Raw genomic sequence first — 20,874 nt, forward strand, 5'->3', positions numbered from 1 at the left:
CCTTTTTTTTTTTTTTTTTTTTTTAATATAGAAAGCTGTCGATAAATTTATTTAGGCAAAACCAAATGGTTGTTAGCCCGCAGGTTAGGTTTTATAACATGTATAATTTTTGCTTATAAAAATGGGCAGTAGGGGTCTGATTGAAGAGATAGGGTTGACGGATTAATTTAATTTCAGATTGCTACGTTGCTCGCATGAAATAAATATGATTTAAGAAGTAATGTCAATGAACATGTAATGTTATTTTTCCAATTAAGAGAAGATTCTTTAGGGTAAATCAAATTAGTCAAAAGTGCAATTCGTCTTATTCTTGAATGTATCCCATCTCTACCTGCCACTTGGAATAAAGACAAGAAACGGCGGTACTCTAATAACTTTATTTATTTCTCACAGAGGTGCAATTTATGGAACAAAAGGAAATAATTAGTTTACATATGAAGCCTCTGCATGTCAATTCTAAAACATAATAAGCAAAACAGTTCAAATCACTAGTTAAAAGTCACCATTTCTACAGGAATTGCCCTCTTCTATTGTACAATGGCAATATGTTATCATCCTTGGATTCTATCCCTAAACCAGACAAAGCATCCCCATTGGCGGGGTATGTATAAGGACTCTGATTCATTCCACTGTAGAATATCTGTCCAGCTTCATTATTTTTGCCCATTTCTGAAACCAATTTCGCCTCGTGTTCATCATCACTAGGATTTAAGTTCTTCTCCACTAGTTCCTTAAACATGGAAGATTTAAGCAGGAGGCCAAGTGCAGTTGGAGATGATGACTTGGTGCAAGGACTAATTGGTCCAAAAGTTTCTTGCTTTAGAGGGGTGTTTAAATCCTCTACCATATAGGGATTGTTATTAGAGTGGTATAGTTGGATTAGTTTCTCTGCTGGATTGATTTGATTGGACAAAGTTGGCATTGGAAAAGGTTCTAGTGTTGATTTTGAATGTTCGGTAGTAGAAGGGCCTGATCCAGGTCTCAGCCATCTAATATATGTACTCAAATCAAAATTGGTCACAGCATTGATTCCTCTGTACTCAATAGCTGCAATATCATAGGCATGAGCAGCTTCTTCTTGGGTACCTATTGAAAGAAACAAACTTTCCATGAGGTTACTCAGTTTCATATTTATGTTCTTGAAATATAAAACAAGAATAGCTTGAAGTGGTTCAACTTACTGTAAGTGCCAAGGTAGAGATACTTGTTACCAAACACTCTCCCTATCCTTGCTTCCCATCTTCCATTGTGATGGTGCCTGCAGTTTTATTCAATTTACCGCCTCAGAATCCACTGTTTCCTTGGTAATTAGCAGCATATCAAGTATGAATGACTGTAACTGTATGCTTAATTACCTTGCAACTCCTCTATATTTGGATACTCCTCTAGAGAACCCACTGCTTCTCCTGCAAATTAACAAAAAAATATCCTTGTAGTTCTTCTGATAACCTCATATTAATTACGATCAATAATGACCAAGGGAATTATGATTACCTTCTTAGAGTGGCAAGATACTCCTCTTTTGTTACATTTTTCATCATGTCAATTTCTTTCTCATAGTCAGCTACCTATATAGCAAAACCAATAAGAGTTTTTAAAATTTTGTAACAGAGCTTCTCCTGTATACCTTCACATTGCAAAGTATAAACTGAACAACCAAAAAAAGGACATGAAAAGGAAAGATTAATGATACCGGAAAATTTGTGAAAGTCGATGCTCCCCAGTATTTAAGAGCAGCCAAATCATATGCTCTAGCTGCAGATTCTTCTTCATCGTAAGCTCCTGTAAAATTAACAACTCTCTGTACATTAGATTACTTAACTGCAGAGAAAATGATTTCAATCTGATAAGTGAATGATACTTACCAAGATAAACTGCTCCATGCAAGAATTTCAAGTCCATAGAAGCACCCAGATGACAAAGAAAAAAACAGACAATAATGAGAAATGATCACAGTAAGTCCTTAATATGAAACAAATAGATCTTTCGAGAATCCTACCTTGTTTTCCCTTCTTCCTCTGTGTTGGATTCCAAGATCCTTTATCCCACAAATGGGCTTCATATCGTCCAGTCCATCGATGTCTGCTGACTCCTCGAAATCTTGAACTTCTCTTTACGGTAGTAGCAGTAGCACCAGCAGCAGTGGCAGTAGTATTTTGATCACCATGAGGCTGCTGCTGCTGCTGATCATTAGAGCTCAATAAAGCTAAAGAAGAGTCTCTTCGCCGTCTCTTAATGCACTTAGTCTCCATAGCTTCACCTTCTATCAAGCACAAGCCACGCCTTCCAGTATTTGCATGACAATTCCCAGTAGCCATTTCCATCTTTTTTTCTTTCCCCTCTTGGATTCTCAGCAGATACAGACCAAATCCTACGATATGCTGCTTCCGGATTGGAAACTTATAACCATGTTTCCACAACCTTGTTTTCTAGTGTAGTTTGTTTTCAGTTGTAACAACAGCTTCAATGGTCGATGCGTACTATAGCATCCGAGACAAAATTCTAGTGTCTGCACTCTTACTAGCCAGCCAAGAAGGACTCTTGACGTTTTTGTTAGGGCATATCACAAAATTATCCACATTTTTTATTACCCTCCAAAAAACTCTTTGGTATCATCAACATTATTTCTATCACATATATATTCGTTAAATCCGTTTGGAGTTAGATTAATGTTGATTTTCTGTTGTTAATTTAGCTGTGTTATCTTAATGATTAACAAAATTATGCATACTGCATTATGTCATTTTTTATTAACTAATATACACACTAACTATGGGCTATATTTACCTTTGATCAGTGCCATGTCCTTTTTTAAAAAAAATTAAAAAAAGAAACAAAGAAGTCTTATTATTTGAATATCTGTTTCTAACTTTAAAATGGTTTTGTGCATAGAAATTAATTAAATTCTTTTAAAAATATAGAGCATTATCACTTGGATCTCATCTAAGGGGTTAGGCCGTTGCAAATTAGATTTATTAATTGTTTTATTGGTTATTTGTTCAGTTTTCTGGGGTTCATGAGACCATAATAATGTTTGACACTGTTTTAATTTTAATATGATTTCATTAGTCTTGTAGATGGTCGATTTTTAACCTCACTGGAAAGGTTCATAAGTCTATGAAAACTTACTAGCAAACACAGCCCTTGTTACTTCCCTTTTTTTGATTCTAATCATTAATAAACCTTGAATTGTTTCTAACCAAACCCAAAATCTGTTGCATCCGATTTTTTTGAAAAATTCAATTACATTTTGTAAAGAGAAAATATTAATTAATTACATGAAAAAACGAAATTAAAAATAGCAATTAACTAGAAGTTATGGCATATATGTATATATATATTTCATATAGAACAAGTCTCTCTCATTTATAATCTAAGAAAAAACATAAATTGCAACATGTTAAAAGTTTAATTTGAATGATCAAAGAGGACAAAGTAACACCTCAGACAAAACCTGAACCTGACTTATTATAGAACGATTCCAAAAAAAGCCTCTTAGACTTTTGTTTGATGGGATAATAGATGTAAGCAGAAACCTATATAATGTACAATTACATGAGAAACAACCTTATAATATTTATTATTATCTTTTGTGAGTTACCTGTGCTTGGGATCCTACGTCAAGAGCAGTCCATGTCGATTTAAGCTTATTTTGAGGGATGTCTCGTATTTCAATATTCATCTTTTTAAATGTTTGTGTAATCAACCAACCATGGAGGTCTTAACTCTGGACGGTATTTCCTATAGCATCAACGTTATACTATGCTTCTGACTATCTCACCATACTCTAATTATACTACTTATTATACTGTAATTATTACAGTGGTACTTGCTTAATTACTGGCCTCATTGTCAAAGTAATTTAATATCCTTTTACTCTCAGGTAAAAAAAAAAAAAAGAAAAAAAAAATAGATTTCAAATAAAATATTTATAAAATTTAAAGTAAGTACGACTCTTTTATTAATTAAGTCTAATATTTAGAGTATAAATATATTATACAGAAAATTGTTCGAGAAAGATTACAACATTGTGTATGTGACTTTTATCACTTGAAATTAAAGCTCAAATATCAAATTGTATTGATAAGTAGAAATACATATATACTAGTTGAAGGTTTTTGAGATAGAGTCACTTACACACATAATTTATACATAAATAAATAGTATATATTTTCAGTTTTTTTTTTTGATAAGTTTCAATAGGCATAAAAACATCCAAATAGTAAAAAGAACTAAAACTACAGTCAAAAGAAAAAGTACACTTCAAAATGAGATCAACAATTGTAGGCCAAGAAATGCCAATTTAGGAAAAAATTTCACCAAATATTTTTGAACCCATCTACTAGCGTTAGAGTCCAATAGCTAACCCTAACAGGTGAACCGACTAGTCTTTTAATTCAATGCTTCTTCGTGTGTCTATTATCCATTCTTTTCTTTTCTTCTTCGGATATATAACATAGTCTGGTGTTTCAAAAAATATACGAGAGACAAAGAGTGACTGAATATAATTTTTATATCTATGAAATGAACAACCACATATATTAAACACTCTAACAAGGCTTTCCAACAAAGCAGTCGAGAGCACCAGAGTAGCGAGTGAGTCTTGTTACAAATGTTCCTGGCTTTGCCTTGATCAATTGTAGCCTTGAGAAGTCATGTGTAATCGGTTTTCCAGATTCAACAAAAACAGCTCCATTCATCATCAGATCTCTGTCTGATCTCCAATTCCAGTTCTTCCACTCGCTTTCCAATGAGTATTCCCTCTTCGTCACCTTCGTTGACAACGAACATGAAACAATTTCGTCAAGAACATTTCCAAGAACAATATTTCTTTTTCAGGTACATGCTTTTCTGAAGTTACTAATTATGTACATATGGAGAATGCAGTAAGAACCCTTTTAGGGAACCTTTTTCATGCAAAACTATTTAATGATCATTACCTCCTTGGAAAAGATATTATTGGGAGCAATAAATCGGTTGCCTTGGCTGATGATCGTGGGTTTGCGGCTACCACCGATGGCATACATAAGCCAATGAGTGTAGTCATTGTTGACAACATGAAAGAAACCCCATCTGCACCTAGGCATTCTCTGTACCAAACCTCTACCAAAGTGGTTGAATGCAACTGTGATTTGCATTATAGTATCAGCCGAATAGCCATCGCTTGCACCGAACAACATCACCTGCATCAATCATCACAGATGAATCTAATACAATTCAAGGATCAAAGCGAAGATAATAATTAGAATCATATTAAGCAATTACCTCATTGTGATTTGTGAAGTGGCAATTGGAGATGGTAATAGAAGTTGACCCCATAATAGCATCAATTAGACCATCCTGACAGTTGGACATAGAAACATGATCAATCCAAATATTAGAGGACCCAAATATGGAAATCCCATCACCATCACTTTTAGTCCTGAATCCGTAATGATCTACAGAATCTCTAACAAGGCCACCGGAGCCTGAAACAATGTCATGAATCCGAATACCATGGATGATCACATTCTGAACGAACTGCAGAGTAAGACCAGCACCACCAGCAATATGTACATTAGCTCCTCTAGCATCAATGGTTTTGTTGCTTGAAATCATGAGTTCTTGATTGAGTCTAATAATCATACTACGTGCAAAAATAATCCAAAGAGGTTCATTCTGGATCACTGCATGGCGTAGGGTTCCGGGTTTAGGGTTAACCATGTCATTGTCTGAAGGATCAGTGACAATATAAAACTTTCCGTCCTTCCCGCCAGTTGTGCTATGGCCAAAGCCGAGGACACACTCGACTAGCCTCTTTCTGTTCAACGCCCATTTGGGGTCACACCGCCAGCATCTATCTATAGGATTAGTTGCTTTGCATGGACCGCCACCTTTTCTCCTCATCAAATTCCTTCTCGTGCTGTTGGTACCCGATACAGCCCTGCATGCAAACGTTTCAGCTTTAATTTGCAAATGATACCATATAATCGAAACTTGTAAAAGTTCACGTAGAAAGGGGAAAAAGAAAATTTGTCTCGTTCCTGTTGAAGTTGTTTCCACAGATATCACTATTTTCCTACCTGAATAGCGATTCACAACAGACTTGCAAAATGCACCCACATTATGTATCGTATAGTCAATAACATTTCAAGGGACAAAATACTTTTCTGCCAGGTTAAGATTTTGAAACCCAGTTGAATCCATAATCTTTTTCTTCTTCTTTTTCTTTTCATTTTAAAGAAAATGATTAAGGCAGAGAAAATAATTTAACTCACTTGTTAACTTGATAATTAAGCTGGTTGGAGACATTAAAAGGATTGGGATTATAAGACCGATAGGCGGCTTCACGGGCAATATCCGCTTTTTGCTTCCAGTACTCATCAAAATCCCCTATATTGGCATGCAAAGTCGGGAAAATCACAGCAAAAGAAGCAAAAAGAACGAACGTAAATAAACTTTTGTTCATTATCACCATTGTTCTTCGCTTTTTTTTTTTTTTTTTTCTTTATGGTTTTTTTCTTGGTTTCAACCTAAGGCCAAGATCCGAGGAGGCTGCGGCCTCCGTAGTCTGAGAGGAGACTCCAAGATGGAAGCTCGGAGCCGTACAGACTCAACCAGCAAAAAGTGAGTCTCTTGTGCTGCTATAAGGATTGGCAAATATTTCTCATAGAGTTTGTGGTGTATATATAATATATAAACAATTAAATGGGCTAAAGCCATATTAGGAATGAATGGTGGATTTGGAAATTTGATGAGGGAATTATGGACGACCACTTCTGATTTAACGGTTATATGTCTAATTCTGGCTCTTACTAAATCTCTTAGTTGTTTATTATTATTATTATTACTAATAAACTTCTTCTCTCGATCCTAATCTCTTAATTTGTTCCTTAATTAGGTAGATTCAGCTGTAATTTTTTTCATTCTACACTAATTGCTTTCAGTGGTTTGATCGAGTGTTACGTGGGTTTGTTGTATATAGGGATGTTACTTGGAAAGAAAATTGGTGGTGATTACCATAAACGTTTGCTAGGCTGATGTTCTTACCATATTTCTTTCTTCTTACGGTTTATCGGCCCTAATATACTCATTATCAAGTTTCAGAAATTTAAGATTTGATACACCGGATTATGCCACCAGAGTTTATACATAATTTGTTCCTTTTTTCTGTTTAAATTTTAACGCTCAAGATTTTAATTTTATTTTATCTTTTTAGGTTATTATTGCTCGATTCAAAACTAAATAGTGAATTATCTAATCTTATCAGCCTTTATTTAGTTTACACTATTAAATTAGATGAAATTGATTTAGGCTATTGATTTATATTTTATTTGAACATCTGAATGCATTCAGGATGTTCAATAGATTAAGGATTTAAAAATAGTTGGAGAATATTGAAGAACTATTTTTTTTTCTACCATTCTCGAGCAGAATGATATTATCTGTGCAAAAAAAATAATAATAAAGGATTTGCAAATATGAAGCATAATTCAAGAGAGCAAATTTGAGCATATTGATTTCATTTATGCTTGAAAGAGAAAGGCTTATAGTTGCCACTTAAAGTTATTTGCTCCTGTTTTCAATTAAAACAGCAGATGCACGAGCATCTTCGCTATCAATGTTACATTATACAATTCTGCAGAACAAATGCTAGGTACAGTACTTTTCCAGTAGCTTTATTTTAAGGGTTACAACAATGTGAATAGATATCCCCGATGAATATTAGAGATGGATATATACCTTGTAAATTTTACAATAGCCAATTCCCCACAATGTGGTGCAGCCCTTAACCAAGCAGATTATATAGGTCAAGAATGGGATGACCAAATTCAATTGTAGGCCATCCTGCTTCAATGTCCTTCAACTTGCTTCATAACTAAATTTGTGTGTACTTCACAGTGGACACTTTTTACCTTTATATACTCCCAAGATGTATTTTGATATCAACATAGCCGCATTATGAAGCTTCCCAAACCTTGTAATCTTTTCCCTCAATGGCCATGGACCAATTTTTCCCGCTTGGAGGTTCATAATGACCTGGTCCAATTTTCATTGCCACTTTCTCCTCTATGATGGCTGCATACACGTCCCTTTCTGCCTTCGTAATTTTAACCTTAAACAAACAAACCAAGGTAGGCAATCAGTAATTCGATCTTTTACTGTTAATGTTTTTTTTTCCTCTTTCTTCTACAGATGAGAATTTATTCATTATAAAAACAGTTAAGATTGGCTTATCCTTCTTACTATTGAGAATGTACAAATTGGTTTGGGAAGTAATAAGAAAGAAAATGGGGAAGAACAAAAATGTGGCACATAGCCCCATACAGAAATGAATTCGCATTATGCTATCAATTTCCTTTTCGCTTAGAAAGTGGAAAATGCAAGACCTATGCTTTCCTTTTCTTTTTCTATTTTGCCAGTCTTGTCATAGATTGCAAACTTATGACTTATGATTCAAGTAACTTCACTCCAGCACAATCCAACATACCAAAAACTAAATGGAAAATAGACAGATCTATTCTAATACTTACTGAACTCCGGCAGTGGATTTCATTCCTCTTTCTGAGAGAGATAAGAGATGCAATTTCAGACCGATAATGAGAGAAGATGTGGTCATAGAAAACAGTCGGCGTTCCTGGATGGGTCAAGATGTAAGCATATCCTTGCATCTCCTTTCCATTAGGAAATCTCCAGTGACCCTTGAGGAAGAAAGAGTACAAATCAGTCACATAAAAGTGTCATAATATCAACCAGTGATTGCAGCAACAAATAAAGGCTGGACATTCTTTTCCATTATAACAAAAACACTGCCCTCTCTCCTTCAGAATGCAGTATCGGTACTGGACAACATTCCCATATTGCCAATGCAATTCACTTTGCTTTTTGGTGCCTTCAAAATCCTCAATATAGACCTATTTACTAATTACATTTTCTCTGCCCCTCCTTCATCCTCTCTACTCTCTCCCACCTGTTCTCCATTTGCTAGCTCCTATTTGGATAATAGTAGCAGCAAAAGCAATTATCCTATAAAATCATTTAACCCATTTGGAGCTGACACTGAAACTGACTGAAGATTTGGAGATTTCAAAGACATGAAGTAAAACAGATAGGGAACAGATTGCTTAGTTTTTACCCCGCTACAGTTAGTCCTATTGATACTTTCAAGCAATAATTCCAGACAGAAGAAGAATCATAAGTTAAGAAGTTTAAACCTGAGTAGAACCAGTATCGTGATTCTCTATGAAGGTAACAGCACGAGATGGCCACCATCCCACGACTCCAGGAGGCTTTCCCTTCTGATCCGACAACCGCCAGTACTCACACCTGTCCAGTGCCTATACAAAAGAATTTAATGCTGTAAGCATAATTTACTCCACCCTGAAAGTGTTTGGAATAAATAAAAGGAAGAGAAAAGGAAGTTGCAGCTAGAGAAAACAACACTGGTTATGAGATAAAATTTGGGTTTCATGCTTCATCTAAATCATTCATGGTTAACAATGTAATCACTCTTAGATTTCAGAAGAGTGAACATAATGATTCTAGCAGTACTTGTAAAAACTCATTTTGTGGTATTATCCTAAATAATGAAGCATTAGTTACAAACTACATGAAACCTTATCGACATCACTCCATCCAGGCCAATTTGTAACATTATCATATAATTAAGGAGATACTAAATGTAAACCCCAAACATCAGTCAAACATATCCTTCTCCTTCATTCAGCTCAATTAAGGGCCAGACTTTCAAATGAATGTTGAAATACCAAATTAGTAAATGAACCAGAACCTACTCAGTCTTCTGCACAATTCATCCCTAGGTCCATGTTAAGACATGACGAAACCATCCTAGTGAACTTCCATCTTCCTATGAATGCACTCGGTTATTATCCAACCGGTTTGTCATCAGAGATTTGGAAGCTCATCCTCCATCTTAATTCAGCAAGGCATTCTTTATATCAATACATAAGTCATTCTGTTTCCAAAGGAATGCCCACAGACGATAGGGCACAGCTTAAAATAATATTAAATTTTGAAATGCTGTGATAATCTCTGTAAAGCTTCATATAGAACAAACTACAAAGGAGAAGAAACATAAATTATAAACCGAAAACAAATACAATGTTAAGCGAAAAAACTAATTCAATTTTCAATGGCAAGTATAACCCAGCTACCTTGAATCCAGAGACAGCAGTCAAATACGTGCTGGATTGACCTGTCAGATGCTTTCTATAACAGGCATGTTTCCTGAGTATAAATAATTTTAAGACGATCTGGATGAGCACTTACTGAATGAAGGATCCCCTTTGTGGTAACATCAAATGCACCAGCAGTTCCATTGGTAGCATTGATCCAATCAATTATTCTCTGCCGATGAGCATCTTGATTGTGATCCATTTCACCATATGTATAACTGAGGGAATCCCAGTACTCACCAACAGCGAAATAAGGTTCAGTTGCCTCCATGTAGTCCTTGACATAACCACCCCAAAATCCTCTGACAAAATCAAGCCTCCATCCATTATATCCAATTTCATCTCTGCATCATATGTAACCAGAAAACTCAGTAGTTGTAATTTGATAATGTACAAGAGTTGTAATACAGAAAAAGTCAATGTGTGGGATTTTAGTATAAACATCTGCAGCAAATTAAATTGACACAGGTAAGAAATCCAGGGTCAACAAGGTTCTACAGATCATCCAGTAGAATATTTTCATGAACCGCTAAGAAAACATGACAGTTCAAAGTATAGCAAACTCATGAGAATCCAGATTAACTATTTTACTTAGAGCTATGGAGAACTGTTTTAGACACATGCCATGGAAACTAAGGAGATCTGAACTCATGCAGCAGAACATAGACCATTACCCAATTGATTTGAAACAAATAACTGATCATCTTTTCAAACAGGATGCTCATGCAGCATCCCTGCTTATACTTTTACATGTAATAAATGGTACTGCTATATGACCAAATGGAATAATGATTCGAAGATGACTCCAGAATGCTTCGTTCTGAAAATAAGTTCAGTTTTGATTCCAATTGAATGTAATAAGGCTTTGCTTGACAGATAATATGAAGAAAATGAGATCACCTTAGCCAGCATAACCATTCTTTTAGATCCTGCCTCACAAAGTCTTGTGAATGATCAATGTTTGGCGCAGCATGAAAATTATCTCCACTACTTTTGCTGCCTCTACCCTGTATGATAGAAATAACTGATTATATGCATCCCAAAATACAGTATATGCATTCATACCTCCCATCGAGTTCAGGTACAAAAAAGCACGCCTAAAAGCTGCATGGTCACTACATTTGCAGAAAAAGGACAGGACATGCACATTTGCAATGATCAATCCAGTAAAACAAAGTTTTCTTCTTGATGCAAATAAAGTACAACTCAGCCAAATAACTGCTATTGTTTGTCAAGTCGAAGTTCTATATTGTTTTGGCATACAGTGTTCATGTTGCTAGAGGATTGACATTGCAACAGCATGCTTATTATATTGGGCCATTCAGGCATTCATTTTCTTCCTCATTCACTAATTTGGTTTGGAAGATGACTCGGGATGATACAATCAGGATCTGAAAGTTACATATTCTTGCCACAACCTCAACTAATCTTGTCAAACAAGACAATGAAACATAATTAGGATGGTATTCCTCAAGTTGTAGCCAACAAAGTGTCAACAAAAGGCACCCTCGAAACATATGCAAAGATTGAAGGAGATGCCCAAACAACAATGGATTAGCATTAGGATAAATCTCCAGATAAAGTATTTTAATTGAAAAGAAAGGTGAACTGAAGAATTATCAGAGCAGTGGAGAAGTTCAATGAGAAATCATCATAAAAGTTCCTTTTCCGATGAAATTCATGAATAAGGATGTTAGACTGGGCCAGATCAGGAATTTTGCCCTGTCACACAAAATCTGGCCATTGAGAGCAACATATAGCATTCTGGAAACGTTAATACTGCTAAACAAGTGAGCCACATTAAGACACTACTATGAGCTACAGCATTTCATGAGCACTCAGTACGATGCATGTCTTTTTTATTTTACCTACGTGTCCAAGATTTTAGGAAGGCAGTTAACATGTCAAGTTATAGAGCATAATGGATGAGCAGTAAACTACTGTAGGCCAGTTGAAGTTAAAATACTCAAACAAATGTTTTGTTTATTAGTGAAAGTATACTGTGATGTATCTCTATATTCTTTTTCTTTTAATGCAGTAAGTAAAAGAATAAAATTGCAAGGACCAAGGAGCAGTATTTATATACAAAGAAATGACAATATTTTCACACTCAAGCCCCAAGATTATAACATGCATGTAATATCATGCATTCTAGAACCATATGATACTATATTCTTAATTCAGCAAAAGAAATAGATGCCGAATATTAAAAATCAAAATCTTACGAACCTGGAAATGTGGATCATCTGCAACAATGGCCCGGTCATCCCAATTTAAGCGACCCCCAAATATATTCCATACACCATTTTGATTCTGGAAGTGTGCACAACGGTGGTTTAAGACAGCATCTCCAAGAACTTTAAGACCCACTCGATGGAGGCTCTTCACAAGATCCTTCAGTTCATCAATACTTCCGTATCTGATACATATATGCCACAGAGGTGAAATGGTATTCACCAAATGATGATAGTGACCATCACCAATTCATATAGAATAGAAACAAAAAAAAAAAAGAAAAAGGTGATTTAAAGAAGACCTACCATATTTCTTAGAGAATGATAAACAACAAAATTTATGAACAGAAGTAAGAAGCTCCTTGTCAAGTAGAAAAGGGCATACATCAAGCAAGTAAAATGAAAAAGGCTAAATAAAAGGTTCCAAATAACATGCATCAGCTTGGGTTTCTATGAAAACCCAAGCTAAAATATATTTTGATGAAGATCATGAAAAAATTATTATGCATTTTATAAATTCATATCCAAGTACCTGGAATTCAAATTATATAAATCCTTTGGCATGTAACCTTCTGGTGACACAGATTCTGTTGGCGGGGGCAACCAAATCACAGTGAATCCAAGTGAAGATATTTCTGCAGCTTTTTCTTTGAGTTCCATGTGCCATCTTCCAGATTTATTTGATTCCCAGTTAAAACCTTGGAGCAATATTTCATGCCCTGTCCCTGTCCCTGAGCAAATTTTAGCAGGAGGAGCCTTTTCTACCTCAGATTCTAGAACAGATTCCTCAGTGAAGGTAGGAATGGAGCTTCTGAAGATACTGTAGGCTTCAGCAGCCAACTTCTCAATTTCTTGAAGAATGCTTTCCTGTGCTTCTTTTGTCTTTGTCTGACGAACCTTCTCAGAGGAAATGCCATTTACTAAGTTCCTTATTTCATCAATTATCTCATCAGTATATGCAGTACGAGAAACTTCTTCATTTCCTTCAGCATCTTTCCCAGATGCTAGTACGCCTTCAGATTGCCCCTGTCCAGGTTGAGTAGGCAAGCTACTTGAAGTTGAGAGGGGGACATAGAAGTCATTACCCTTACATTTCAACCAAGTGCCCTCATTTAACTTCAGAACAAAAAGAAAGCCAGCAAATTCTTCATCTAAACTAAACAATCCCGAGCATCCATTTCCACCATCATTTGGCTGCAGAGAAGGAGACCCCGGTAAATGAAGAAATTAACAGTTATTGTTAAAGCAAATTGTTTGAATACCTTTTCTTAAATAACACCATTAAGGCACCGAGTCTGAAGCGTAGATCAGAGCATATATGTACAATGCTTATATGCAAAAGAATGATCAGAGCATATAAGTGTATAAGTATAGCATAATCAGTTATATGCAAAAAAATGCCTTCAACCAGATCCCACAGAAGGCCACATTGGAATGTATAAGATCTTTCAGACTGTATGCAGACAGGTTCAGAAAATGTCCTCAACCCCTTAGTAAAATGCATACATCCAAATATATAACCAGTCCTTTTGAAAAAATTTCCAGATGAATAATTGCAATTTTGGCTGGACCCTGAAAGGGTTTCAGAAGTGAAAACATTTGAGCTTTAACTAGCTTAGAACTTTACTGTATCCAAAAGAAGCTTACACACTTGATGAATATTTAACAAATAAGTATCACATCACGGACATCCACAATGACCTTATCTCCATTGTCCCAAATAATTCAGAAAACATGTATGTTCTATACCTGTAACATAGTCTGCAAAGCCTTGTTCTTAAACACAGTTGTTTCTGGTGGATGTGGGCTAGAAGGAATTTCCCAGTTTTTAGCATCATCTCTGCAAACTCCCCAGTGAAGAACAACTTCTCCAGGTAGATCAGTTTCTAAATAAAGAAGATACTTGGCTGTCTTAGGGCACTTAGTAACTGATACAGTAGCTGAGTTTTGAATGGTAACTTGTTTAGTAATAGGCTGCTCTTCATAGAAACCTTTTAGCTGTCCACTGTCTTGTTTCACATCTTTGGTCTCACTGTTGTTATCTTCATCTTTAGAAGGAAGCGTTTCAGTTTTGAGAAGCATGTTAGAAAGGAGAGACCCTAAAATTATGAGAAGGGTTAAGAGGCTGTCAATTAACAGTTAAATATAAAATGAAGAAGGATGGAAAGACTATAAGGAGGAACAAGCAAGAAACATAAACCAGATATTAATGACCCACATGTACAACTCATAATAGTAATTTGAGTTGGATCTACAACTTAACCGCGATTTTGCTAGCTAATTCAGCTGTCCACGTTTATTTCAAATAATACCAAAATTCAGCTAATTCAATAGAAAGAGGTGCTGGGAAAAAATTACGTTTCAGACCTTAATATTATGAAACAAAATAGAAAACCATAAACCTAACAGAACGTAAATCCAAATTAGAAGCCACTGACCACATTTATCCATTTGCACCGACTCTATTCACCATTTGATTGCTGGCCTACATTCAGAGTATGGCTCTCTTTAACACACTCTAATGGTCATGCAAATGTGTAGGACTGCATTCAAGTAATACATCGGATTAGGGACGTCCCCTCCCAAATGTATTATAATAGACTTGTCTAGAAGCATGATTGCACACCAAACATTAATAACTGGAAACAGATGCAGGATGAAAAATAGAAAAAGAAATCAGAAGGTTGTAAACCACATAAAGCAATGATTTCTACAACCTGGCCAGATACTGAAGCCTCTCTTTGCTCCAACTACATTTCCACCTTCGAGAAGGTAGTCCACAAGAGGCACCTTGAAATCTCTTCCTTTATGCTGATACCAAGCTCCTGTTTCTTCATCCTGTAACACAATTATCACAGTGGGAAGAAGAGAAATATGTTAAATAATTAGTTTATCAAACGCAAAAGCTAGCTAGCTGAAGTGCTAAATGTTGAAATCAAAACCTTTAATACAAAATTTATAGCTGCGATTGAACTGTTGGGATCTAAATCAATCTTCACTTCATAAAACATATCTGCCTCCGATGATTTCTCCAATGGTGTCTCTATTGCGTAGTCCTGAAAAACATATATGCTTAATGCTTGTGCTTGGAATACAAAAGTGGGCTCATGGCTCGCATATTAGAAGCCATAGGTATTACCTTTATGGAAATAGATCCACGTGGTCTCATATTCTTAGGAGGTTGATCCCATTCACTGCGAGATTCAAAACATTGCATTATCACATTAAAAAGAAAAAAAGAAAAAAAAAAAACTCATAAGAAAAGCAAGTAGAATGCCCCTTTTACATGTCTTATGAGGATCAAATTCAAAAATAAGGAAACAACCAAAGCGGATTTTAGAAACCTGCCGACGTCGCCCACATAAGAAACTCCCCAATGAAGAATCCATTTCCCTGGAAGGCTACATCCTACGCTAAGCTGCCAACGTTGTTGATCTTTCTCCTCCTTATCTAATCTCACGAAAATCTTTCCCTCAATCTATGATTCCAAGCCAAACAGATAAAGCATCAACAACATATGCAAGATTATGGGCTTGTTTGTAATAAATCATGTGTAACAGTTCATTGGATTCTTGCAAACTCATGTCATTTTTTGCATGTTTTCATTTCTTCAAAATGCTTTTTTTTCTATAAGATGAAAGAATTAAATTCTGGCAACTATGAGATTTCCAAACATTAGGATTGACTAAATAGAATTTAACTCAATTGAATTATGCACTTTTATTGTTGCCTCAGTCTAAAGATTAAAATAAAACAAGCAACCAAACTGATCCAATCAAATTTCAAATCTCAACTTTCAAAGTTCCTCCGTCTTAAGTAAATAAATAAAAAGCAGAACGTCAATAAATACATAGAAATAAATGAATATGTACAGGAGCATGTATTTTACGTGTATATAATATGTGTAAATAAAAGATACGAATACGTATAGAGGAAGCTATAGAACAAGTGAAAAACCGTTTCAGTTCGAGAGAGAGAAAAGGTCTCCTTAAATAAAACATCAGCCGATTTAAACGTTTCGATAAGAGCCGTATCGGTGGTGGAGCTAGCTCGGACTGTGTGAGAGAGAGGAGGAGAGCGCTTGAAGTTGCAGAAGCTGGAGCCATTAGAGAGGAGAAGCTTTTTAGAGAAATTCAAAGAAGAAGGTTTCAGGATCTTCCTAGAACCGATAGGCAACGATTTTTCTCTACCGGAAAATCGGAGAAGCGGCTCTACGGTAAGCGTCGACATAACATCGGTCTTTTTGTTTTCTGTTTACGGTGATGTGCGTGTGAGAGGAAAGAGAATGACGGAACGAAACAAATAAACAGAAATTTTTGCGGATATTTATAAGAGTGTTTGGAGTGGCCAGTGGTCACTGGATATTTCCTTTTTTTTTTTTTTTCTAAATTTTCTTTTTATATAATTTCCACTTTTTTTGTGTCCGATAAATGTTTTCCCTTTCTCCAAAAGGTTTTCCATTTCGCTTTTTGATCTTATCAAACTCCACAATCGTATCCAAATCTTAAAGGAGTACTAATCTATAATATTACCTTAAAGATACTTTCACATAAAACTATTAATTTAAGATAATGCATTATCTTAAAGATATTTATTTTTTTTGTTTTAATACGTATTTTATAATGACAAAAAAAGAAAGTAAAAAATTAATATCTATTTATATACTCAAATCATCCAAAATGTTTGTGTTTTCTTTTCTTTTTTTAGTAACATATGACCATGTAATAATGATTAATCGGCGCCAACATAATTTTTCTTGCACTCATCCCATCCCATCCCATCCCATCCCATCCCATGTGTGTGGATATATATATATCTAATTTTTCAACAACCTACCAAACACTCTTTGTAAGCATTAAATTAGATCAATTTAATGCATGGTGGAAAGGACAAAACTCGTTTACAAATTACTAAGTAGAAATCATACTTAAACTTTATATACAAGTACCATTGTAAGGCGAATAGCTAAAAGCAAAGAAATTGTGGTAGTAAGTACATGTTTAAATTTTTAAAGAAAAATAGGATATGTGGACCTCGGGATGTGGGTAATCCTCATCATCTTTGCGTGAATCACAAGGCTTTAAAAAAACTCCCCAAATAATAGTTGGAATTCTGATTTCCAAAACATTTGCATGTGAACTCAGGCAGTTTGCCCATCATACAGCATCAATTCCAACTCCATAGATACGGTATGCCTATGACCCATGTCATTAAATATTGAAAGGCTTTGCCTTAACTTGTATTGTATTCTCAAAGAATTATCCTCCATTCCAGTTCACAGTAAGAGAGTTTAGTTCCTAATCTTGGTTTTAAGGTTTTCATCCTGCAGAAGTCATTAATTTTTTTACGACTGATTGTTAAAATGAAAAAAGACAAAAAAAAAAAAAATTACCTTTTAATAAAGCCATTCGTAAGAAAAAAAATAGTGACTCATCTTTAAATTTTATTAATTTAATATATGACATCTTTTAACTATTACTTTATAAATATATAGCCAATTCATATTTGCCCACTTAATACGACCAACATTATTTTTATAAAATTATCTCTTTGAAAATAGTAAGATATTTAACCAATGCAAACACGGTGAAATCAGAATGCTGCTTAGTGTCGTACTGTGATTCCGTCGGCCCAGGCCCAAAATTCTTGGATTGAACTTACAGCTAGCAAAAATTACAAAAATACCTATATTTTTATATAGGTATTTAATATATTTTTTATTTTTTTATTTTAATATATATTATTGATAAGTTTAACCTCCTTTTTAAATTTTCCCTCTAAAACAGTTAAGAAGCCTCCAAACTAACAGATTCAAACATTTTCTTTTTGGGTGATTTTAAAAAGAAAAACGCAAAATATCTGCAGAAATAGAAAAATCTACTAGCAGATAAGAAGAAGAAGAAAGGTTGTTGCCACCATTCAAAGATGGCCAATAGCATCCCAAAGAATGTTCACATTGGCTAAAAAGACAGGGAGAGAGTTGGGCAGTATGCATGAGTACAAGATAGTTTTCAAATAGTGTCCCATGATTTGTCAATTTATTAAAACTATGAATAGTGTATCATAAACATATGTCAATTTATTAAGACATGGATTATGTATTATTATAATATAATTTATTTATTTATTTTAGGACCATTTTGTTAATCCATGAATTTTATGTTGAACTTTCTTCGATTGGATGTAACAGATTTATTGAGATATGTAAATTGATTAGTGTAGTTAGTGCATTTTGATTAATTTTAATATATAATAAAGTTTTAGGTACACTGAGTCTATTGTAGATTTAATTAGATTTAGTTAAAATTTATCTTAAATTTAGGTAGGTTTGAATGATTTTCTTTATTAGCTATATCTTTTATCTGTAAACAGAAGATATGCCTTTATCTTAAATTTATTATATATAGAAAATAAATTTGAATCAGTGAAACTTTAACCCCATGACTGTTTAAGGACCACTAATAATTGTTCCAAATGAAATCAATTTTTTCTGAAAAGAAAATAAATATTAAAAATTGAAAACTCGGAACCAATGCAAACACGGTGAAATCAGAATGCTGCTTAGTGTCGTATTGTGATTCCGTCGGCCCAGGCCCAAAATTCTTGGATTGAACTTACAGCTAGCAAAAATTACAAAAATACCTATATTTTTATATAGGTATTTTTGTAATGTTACACAATAAAAACGATATTTATTATTAATTTTAAATTATTTTTAAAATTTCTTTTAGAAAAATGGTCAGCATCCCTCCAATAGATATAATAAAAAATTACAAGAATATCCATGTATTTTTATTAAAATACAGTTTTTTAACTCTCTTTTTTAAAAATATAGTATAAGTTGTTTTTTAGTTTTTATTTAGTCGTCGTTTGATAAAATAACCAAAAAATAACTAAAGAAAAATTAAAAAAATAATCATATTATATTTTAAAAAATTATACATTAAAACTGATATTTTTATTGAATTTAGAATATTTTTGAAAAGTTTATGTTTCTATTTTTATTTGTAGGCACACTGGAGAAAGGTATTGTATCCTCAAAATAAATTGAGTAGAATTTCAATATCTTTTCTTTTCTTTTTAAGAAATTTGAAAACTCAATATCTTATTTTCTATTTATATAATTAGTGGTCAACTTATATACTATGCAACTATATTAAATTTCTTGTTGTAAATAACAATGTAACATAAATTAATAGAAAAGAATGAATAATTATTAATAAGATAAGAATATTTATTTATCGTGATTTAGACAATAAGAATGAATAAAATATATTTATTTGAATTGTTTAATAATATTTACAATATTTTATAAATACAATAAGAATGTATTAAAAATATAATAATTTATGTTTTTTTGAAGATAGAATTCTTTGTATAATTAGAATATGAAGTTATTACGTTAATATAATATTAGAAATAAAAATAAAATGAAAATTAAATATTTAAATATGAAACTTAATTAAATCAGTACCAATCATACCTTTAAGTGCTCTATTGCTCATATTTTTTCCATAGTACGGGTATGCAAAATAAAAACATGTGTCGAGTCATGTAACCTATCTTTATTTTATTTGTTGAAAATGAAATAGAATGTGGTATATAAAATAAGATACTCATTTCTTAACATTCAAAATTTTGTTGTGCATTTTTATTTATAGTTGTCGTTTATTTATGAATTACTTTAATAAATACAAATATGAACACCAACCTTTCTCTTCCGACATAGATAAGGGTGGGTATTCAATGAACATAAAATCTTAAACTAAAAAGCCAATAGATGCTATAAACATATGGGAAGATTGTCGTATCAAGGTAATCCTTATATGAGTACAAAAGTTTCGAGATCTCCTTCCTTATATCTACAAAATAAAATCATATACATACAAATCAATTAATAAATTAAAAAGCTAAATAAAATCTAATTAAATTAAATTAAAAATAAATAAATAAACTGGATTGCCTCTCAATAAGCGTTTGTTTATGATCTTTAGCTGCTCGACTATACCTTTTTTTTTTTATGATGAATTGTTGGTGATTGTGGACTCTTAATGAATGACATTGCTATGAGAGTAAATAGTCCTGCGGTACTAAAAATTTACCTATATTTTTAATTGATACTAACACTTTGATTTTTTTCTTTTTTTATAATAAAATTTTAATTTATATTACAGGTAACAGACCCTATTGAGATCTGTTCAATTTCTTATAACGTAGAGAACATAACTCCACATCAGGATTCTAATCATCGTCCATCGTACTTGACTTTGGATAAATAATCCTGTTGGTATCAAAATTTTGCCATTTATATCCAAATAGTACCAATTTTTCAACTTGTTTCCTTTTAATACCACATACATTGTTTTTGTTTCAATTAATGTTACCTATTGGGATTTTGATGATTTTTTTGTTGATGTGTTAATTAGTGTAATGCTTAGGTGAACTTTCAGCCGCCATAAAAGATT

General features: G+C 33.7%; 3 protein-coding genes across 5 annotated transcripts; all 3 read right to left on the bottom strand.

The window, feature by feature from the left end:
* Positions 1-362: 362 nt before the first annotated feature.
* Positions 363-2,474, bottom strand: LOC8287009 (AP2-like ethylene-responsive transcription factor At1g16060). The gene is made up of 7 exons (XM_048371054.1): positions 2,000-2,474; positions 1,866-1,874; positions 1,694-1,782; positions 1,495-1,568; positions 1,356-1,406; positions 1,182-1,258; positions 363-1,086 (listed from the first exon to the last, which is right to left on the bottom strand). The coding sequence occupies exons 1-7, from the start codon at positions 2,322-2,324 to the stop codon at positions 509-511; spliced, it is 1,203 nt and encodes a 400-aa protein (XP_048227011.1). The 5' UTR covers positions 2,325-2,474; the 3' UTR covers positions 363-508.
* Positions 2,475-4,050: 1,576 nt separating this feature from the next.
* LOC8287012 (pectate lyase) lies at positions 4,051-6,750 on the bottom strand. The gene is made up of 4 exons (XM_002520087.4): positions 6,258-6,750; positions 5,266-5,923; positions 4,941-5,183; positions 4,051-4,772 (listed from the first exon to the last, which is right to left on the bottom strand). The coding sequence occupies exons 1-4, from the start codon at positions 6,455-6,457 to the stop codon at positions 4,551-4,553; spliced, it is 1,323 nt and encodes a 440-aa protein (XP_002520133.1). The 5' UTR covers positions 6,458-6,750; the 3' UTR covers positions 4,051-4,550.
* Positions 6,751-7,471: 721 nt separating this feature from the next.
* Positions 7,472-16,888, bottom strand: LOC8287013 (alpha-amylase 3, chloroplastic). 3 transcript variants are annotated; one of them, XM_002520088.4, is made up of 13 exons: positions 16,367-16,877; positions 15,754-15,887; positions 15,549-15,603; positions 15,352-15,465; positions 15,127-15,247; positions 14,159-14,508; positions 12,942-13,603; positions 12,405-12,594; positions 11,076-11,182; positions 10,270-10,519; positions 9,195-9,317; positions 8,514-8,681; positions 7,472-8,095 (listed from the first exon to the last, which is right to left on the bottom strand). In XM_002520088.4, exons 1-13 carry the CDS (start codon positions 16,637-16,639, stop codon positions 7,940-7,942), a joined length of 2,703 nt encoding a protein of 900 aa, XP_002520134.1. In that variant the 5' UTR covers positions 16,640-16,877; the 3' UTR covers positions 7,472-7,939. The 3 variants fall into 3 exon arrangements, 1 of the variants encoding a protein (XP_002520134.1); XR_001535296.3 differs by lacking the exons at positions 7,472-8,095; positions 8,514-8,681 and adding an exon at positions 9,774-10,056 and having other exon boundaries at positions 9,224-9,317; positions 10,155-10,519; positions 16,367-16,888; XR_007215271.1 differs by lacking the exons at positions 7,472-8,095; positions 8,514-8,681 and having other exon boundaries at positions 9,224-9,317; positions 10,155-10,519; positions 16,367-16,888.
* Positions 16,889-20,874: the final 3,986 nt, after the last annotated feature.

Source organism: Ricinus communis, chromosome 1, assembly GCF_019578655.1.
Source record: "Ricinus communis isolate WT05 ecotype wild-type chromosome 1, ASM1957865v1, whole genome shotgun sequence".
Lineage (NCBI taxonomy): Eukaryota > Viridiplantae > Streptophyta > Magnoliopsida > Malpighiales > Euphorbiaceae > Ricinus > Ricinus communis.